Source organism: Solea senegalensis, linkage group LG20 (genome assembly GCF_019176455.1).
Source record: "Solea senegalensis isolate Sse05_10M linkage group LG20, IFAPA_SoseM_1, whole genome shotgun sequence".
Lineage (NCBI taxonomy): Eukaryota > Metazoa > Chordata > Actinopteri > Pleuronectiformes > Soleidae > Solea > Solea senegalensis.
Genome location: NC_058039.1, coordinates 4,159,234 through 4,166,157, shown reverse-complemented (window position 1 = coordinate 4,166,157; position 6,924 = coordinate 4,159,234). Strand labels below are relative to the sequence as shown.

Here is a 6,924-nt window from a genome sequence, read left to right as displayed (position 1 = left end):
CGGCTCATTTGCATAACTGGGCGGGGTCTTGGCGGTGGTATACAAAACAAGCAGAGAGGCTTTTTTTTTTTCTTCTTCTTAATTTAAAGGGGACGTTCACCCAAGTACACCATTGTGATCAGGGGCGTTTGAAGGGAGTTTGGGGGGACAGGCAAAATGGTCCTGGGGGCCCCAACATCAAATTAAAGGTACATTTCAATCATTTTCAGAGGTGGCAAGTAATGAATTACATTTACTTGTGTTACTGTAATTGAGTATTTTTTTGTGTGTACTTCTGTACTGTTTACATCCATTACTGAGTAAAAAAATGTTGGCCTTAATTTAAAAAATAATAATAATACATGCCCCAGCAACTTTGACAGGTGGATTATGAGGACAGGTGAACAATGAGGACAGGTGAATGATGAAAACAGGTCAGGACTGAGCTGGGAGCAAGAAATGGTCCTGACATTTTTGCCCATGGCAGCCCACCATGATTATTTATACGATATGTGGAGGCACATGACATACCAGAGGATATATGCGCACAAAAAATAAAATAAGGTGCAGTAGCCTACATAAACACACACTGTTGCATACTTTTAGCCTACAATTTCCCCAGGTACTATTTAGTGAAGATGTACACTCATCCCAAAACATTTTTCATTGTTAATTCCACGGGGCTGTCATAATTTCGGTGTCATTCCCTTGTCTTTCTATCTGTGCGTGTGTACCTGACTGTCTGAGCAAAGGAATTGCATAGGTTTGCTTGCTGTACTGCATCAAGATTAACAACACCTCTGATCATTTTACACAAAGCTATTCTTTTTAGGACACTGCATTGACTTCCATTTATTTATACAGCCTAAACAAAGCAATGACCCTAACCATAACGAGTTAATGTCTAACCCTAACCTTAACCTGACCGCAATTTAAATCCTAAACTTAGAAATGAGGTTCTGCCTCATTAGGACCAGGATTAGTCTCCATGAGGACTATTGGTCCTGACTCCTGACAAGGTCAGTGTTTATGCCAGATAAGGTCCTAAAGAGGTAACAAATACACTCACCCACACACACACTTGTATTGTTAGGTACACCTGTTCAACTGCTCATTAAACAAACCAGTGATTGTTAGTCGACAGCTGACAATCAACCAGTGCTGAGTCATCAGTGCATTATTACACACACACACATACACAGGTTTTCAAAGATATTCTTGTTCTGATTCTGCTTGACATACAGCCACTTGTACAGCCTCATTTATTTAATATAAACATTTAATCAGCCAATTACATGGCATTTAGGCACATGGGCATGGACATCAACCTGCTGAAGTTCATACTGAGCATCAAAATTGGGGGGTTTGATTTAAGTGATTTTAGACATGGCATGGTGCATGATATTAAGAATGAAGTGTAAATGAATTGTATGTGCATTTCTATCGCAATGTGTGAAAATCATTTCCAAAAAAAAATCACCATTTTCTTCAGTTTTCAACCTGCTGTTAATGAATATTATATGTCATATATAAGACCAGACCATGTAAGAGAAAAGGAGAGGTCAAAAAGATTGAGAATATACCCAAATTGTTGGTTTTGACACTGTATTTTTAAGCAGTAGCATAAAAAACAATTATATTTACCCCCTTAAATCTATCACTTCCAGAAATTGAAAAAAATAGTGTATTAGAGGAAACTAATGAAGACCTAAAACATCTTCAACTGCTGCACGTCACCAGGAAAATAAAATGGAACTTGTTCATTCTGTTCTAAAAAAAAGGTGTTTTCTTTATGAATATTACTGTAGTTCAATACAGACTTCTTACAATGATATTATGATTGTCTGTCTTCTACTAAAAGTAACAATTATCAAATGATGCCCCCTTTTGGTGAACTCAAAGAAGTGCACAACAATTTTTATAGTCATACAGTACAAATACTGTGATTCAAAAGATGGATTATGTAAATTAAAAAAGGTTTATTGCATATTTTTCTATTTTGTGAGATGTATAAGTTTGAATAATCTCACTAGAAAGTCATTTGAAACTTAATCCGGCAGAAAATCAAGACAAACCCAAGACTTACTTTAAATAATGTATTGAATTTCTTCACTGTTGGTTGAAACTGGTTCTTAAAAGACCTTAAAACAATATATTGTGCATGTTTACAAAACATGCATAGAAAAAAAATAACTGAAGTGGAAAAAAAAAAGAGTGATTGCACAGAAATACATACTCAGACACTGTAAATATGTGAGTATTGTTTTAGATCCCACTGGCGATGGTGTGATTAAATGTAAATAACACATATTCACACATTCTTTCCAACGCTATAACGCTGTAACATGTTTTTATATACTGTATGTGCAGAATCTGTTAAAACCACTCTGCCTAATTTCACTTTGATAATATACAAAACACTAACACTGTAATTACAGATTATAAATAGATACAGAACATTATGTTAGGGGCATTTTATGGCTTGTGTGATAAATAATGACATTCTTTATTACAGCCACTGACTTGGACGTGTTGTGTTCAGAATGTTCAGATCATCACATCCTTTCAGTTTAATAGCAATCATAAAAAAAAATCCTTCCTTTGCACAGGCAATTGGTTCAAAACACTATAAAAAAATACTAAATGGAGAAGAAAAATGGAAGCACTGTTGAAAGGTAATGTCAGGTTAGTGTGGGTTTTTAACTGTTGAAAAATTCCAGATACTGCCGGACTTTGTGGTGTTTCTCTGAAACACGCTTCACCGCGCATCACATGTCAACATTTGTATCTGCTTTCACAGTGTTTCCCATCACACTCCCTCTGTATGTTTTCAATTTAAAGGATAACTTCCATCAAAATAAGCTCTTGAGGGGGGACCTCCCTCTGCGTCTGTGGACTCTCCACTGACGCAAGTTTTATTTTCAAGGTATTTCGAGCTGAAGAATTCACCTCGCATACACAGTGGGAGGCGAGGCTCAGTCACACAGTGTTCCCACAGAATACTCGTGTGATCATAACAAGGTGCACAGTAACAGGATGTATGCTATACCTGTGATATAAATAAGAAAAATGTACAACAGCCTTCAGTAAAGTCAATAACTTTTCTTTTTCAGTCTTCATATTCCTAACATGTTAGTACTAAATGGATACGACTGACATGTGATTCCTTCATATCTCTGTGACGCAGTGGCAGGTCGAGGTTGTGAATTGGAGTTTCTTTGACAAGTCACATGACAACGAGGAAAAGTTACTTTTTCTCCTCCTCCTGTCGATGTACGCGTCTACTCCACCTTCCAGATGGCGATCTTTCCATCATGTTTGCCAGCTCCGCTGAGGACGTAGCGATCCTCTGCCGAGCAGAGCGCCGTCACCTTGTCACAGTGGCCGTGAAGCTCCTTCATCACCTGGTGGCGCTCAGTGTCCAGGATGTAAATCTTTCCTTTGGCAGAGCTGCGGCCAACACCGCCAACCCACACCTGGAGAGCCAAATTAAAAAGAGGAGGTCAGATAGTGAGGTTTTACTTCATGTCAATACCAATATTTTAATGCATTATAGGTGACTTGTGTATTTAAAAGTGTAGTGTATCTCATTAAAGACTCATTCATTCAGTCATTAGAAGAAAAGCAAACTTTTAATTGCGATTAATCTAAATGAATGAATTTCATAATGTGAGATTAATTAGTAAACCCTAGTTAATCTCCAACATTTAGGAATCAAATCTACTCTAAAATCTAATCAGAGGAGTCTAGCGACAGCACTGCTGAAAGCCACCGATTATGAGCCGAATCGCAACCTGTTCAGCCGTATTTCAGTTCAGTGACTGTGTCAGATGGAGTCAGTTACACCGAAAAAAACACTAGTTTGTGTGTTTGTGTTGTGTATAAAACAACGTCACGGCACCCACATGAGTAGAGTAGAGCCAAGTCGTGCAAGAAGTGTATCATGGAAAGGAGAAGACTTACCAGAAGTTTCAAACTGGAGCTTTAAATGTATGTTCTGTGTCTGTATGCAGGGGCGCTGTGTAATAACCTGATTTTTCACTTTAATCATGCAGTAACATCCAGTGCAGTCCTGCAGCGTCACACGGTGGAACGGTTTGGTATGGTCTTTCATATGCCAAATACACACTTCTCCTGAGTCTATGCACGCGCTCCACAGCTCCTCCCTCTGGAACACACACACACACACACACACAAACACACAGTAAATATTTTACTTAAGTATACAGTAGAATAACTGAATCACTGAGTAAAAAGACAGTGACAGAGAAGTAGAAACAAACACCTCAGGTAACAGCAGTATGGAGCTGAATGTAGCTGTGGATCCTTTCTGCTGCTCTGGCAGATTGAGACGATGTTTCAGAGAACCGTTCCTCCAAACCTCCATGACACTGTCCCTGGAACCTGGTGGACACAGACGTCATTCAGTTATTGCTACTCAGTTCACAGCTTTGAACAACATGAACAACATGAGTTATTCATGCAAATGTGTGAAACTCACTGCACCACAGCGTGCTGCTCCAGCTGTGGACAGACAGCAGACGATCACAGGACAGACGGAAGTGCCTCTTCACCTGAGTGGTTTAAGAGAGAAATGACAACATTTATGCAAAACAGAGCTAAGAATGTTATAAGTGAGAGGAGAGGGGAGTCAATGAGGCTTTCATGAGGGTTTATTCAGTATAATGAAATTCTTTGTGCTTAGTGTTGCTTCAACTTTACAGAGGAGTATAAGAGGTAGAGTAGAGAATGATGTTGTATGGAGAAGGTATGTACAAAAAAATACAAAGCAAAATATGTATATTAACATAGGATAGTAAATTATAAATCAAGTAGATCTCATTTTATGTGTTTTATTCAATGTCCTGTTTATGATTATTATATTTAGAAAAGAATAGAATAGAATATTTAAAAGTCGATCCTTGAATTTGTCAAACTAAATCACTATTAAAGCTAAAATCTATAAAACAAATACTATTTTAATTAATTAAATAACTATTATTATGATTACTAGATAGCATTTTAAGCTGAAAATGATGGGCACAGTTTTCAGGTTGACTAATTGCAGGTTCAAAACTGACCTGAAGTGTCGATACGTCCCACACCATCACGGTTCCCTCTACGCTGCAGGAGTACGCCACCTTCTGGCTAAAGAACACAGGTACACTGGTAAGTAACACTTCACTATTATAGTTTACAGGTTCAGAAACAAAAAGACTGTGATGTAATTCAATTATGATATAATTCAGCATGTTTGATTTGGCAGAGATTTTACACTGGACGCCCTTCCTGAGACAACCTTCCCATTTATCCGGGCTTGGTACCGGCACAAGGATGTGGACGTGGCCTTCCTCGTGGATGGGGTCAATTTAGAGTGTACAATAAATAATGCCAAACAGTGCCAAACACACATTTAAACAACCAGATACATAAACGACAACACAAACACAACACAAACTACCATATTTATTTTTATCCCTGACTGTGTTTATCTTGTCTGTAATCTGTTGCCAGGATAACTACCTGTTTCTATTGTTTCTGCAAAATGACAATAAGTCTTCATTTATAACAAAGGTTAGGTTACTTTTTATGAATACTGTTGCTATGGTGACCAGCAGTTCAACATAAATCAAGTTTTTCATTAATAACATAACTATTGTTGCACTCAGTACACGTCTACATAACCTTCTTAAACTGTATATGGTTTAATAGATGATGGTGACATACTGTACGTATTGCACATTAGGATTTATGAACATGATTTCTCTCTCTGTTATTCAGGTTGGTTCTTCTTATACTGAACATAAGCAGACGTGTGTGTTTTGTTACCTGTATTTGTCTGTGTCGAGCGCCAGTCCCGTGACCTCTGCCCTGTGCTCGGTCAGCTGTCTGTTACACACCATGGCCACCATGCTGATGATGTAGATAACTGAGTCCTCGGAGCCCATCCACACCTGATCCTTGTCAACTCCCAGCATGCAGTTCTGAAAGAGAAGAGACACGTGACTGATCAGGAGTTGTGTGGATACAGAGAAAAGTAAAGTTTTCTTTTCCTGGTATATTCCTGGAAAATTCCTGGTAATGCCACGTATTGGTGAGCAGCTATTGATGAGTGATTTTGAAGTTTATTTTTAACTGAAACCATTAAAAAGAATAATGTCAGCAGAGGGAATATTACACAGGGTTCCCACACTTTGGTTGACATCAAATTCAAGGACATTTTTAAGACCAATTCCCTCAAATGCAAGGACTGAATGTGCTAACACAGCTTAAGATGGGAGGGCAACTTGTAAGAGCGGCTTCTCCCATGGCATCCACTTCTATTGATTTGCAGCACACTCTGCATCTGGACAAGTGATTGTGCTTGGGCTCTTGGTCAAAGTCAGTCTTTGTCATTTCCTTTGTTTTGCATGGAATCTCACGTCAATAGCGGAGAAAGACAGTGGAAGTGGACATTTCCTTCAATGACCCATGTCTAGGGCCTTGAAAAAAGGTTTTCAAGGACCCGCGGGGGACCTGATCATCGTATCTTCAGTTAGATTTAACATCTGTGACTCGTTTCAGGTGGAGTAAGAGATTAGCTGGTGTAAAAACTCTATATAGCTATATATATATGTATATGAATATGTATATGTATATATATATACATATACATATACATATATATATTATATATAATAGTTGAACTTATTCATATAGAAAAATAACACATTATTTGCTGGTTCTAACACAGGGGACTGTCTTTATCCTACATGATAGTGAATTGATTATCTTAGGGTCACATGAGACTTCTCCACAAGGGGGCAACATTGTTCCTAAAGAGTTGCACTGAGCTACAAAACCCTCTGTCCTCTTCAACACTGTTACAACTGGTGTCAAATTCTACATTTATTGTCATTATAAACAAATGAGAATGTGTAGAAAATGTTTTTTTGCTTGTCCACA

General features: G+C 38.1%; 1 protein-coding gene across 2 annotated transcripts in view; it reads right to left on the bottom strand.

Moving 5' to 3' along the window:
• Positions 1-1,567: 1,567 nt before the first annotated feature.
• LOC122786588 (DENN domain-containing protein 3-like) overlaps positions 1,568-6,924 on the bottom strand; it is a 49,468-nt gene continuing 44,111 nt past the window's right edge. For both annotated transcript variants that reach the window (XM_044052993.1, XM_044052994.1), the window contains exons 25-30: positions 5,809-5,963; positions 5,061-5,127; positions 4,481-4,553; positions 4,265-4,383; positions 4,010-4,147; positions 1,568-3,455 (exon numbers count right to left, since the gene is read on the bottom strand). In XM_044052993.1, coding sequence (XP_043908928.1) covers positions 3,261-3,455; positions 4,010-4,147; positions 4,265-4,383; positions 4,481-4,553; positions 5,061-5,127; positions 5,809-5,963 — 747 coding nt within the window. In that variant the 3' untranslated portion in view covers positions 1,568-3,260. The remainder of the gene's footprint in view (positions 3,456-4,009; positions 4,148-4,264; positions 4,384-4,480; positions 4,554-5,060; positions 5,128-5,808; positions 5,964-6,924) is intronic.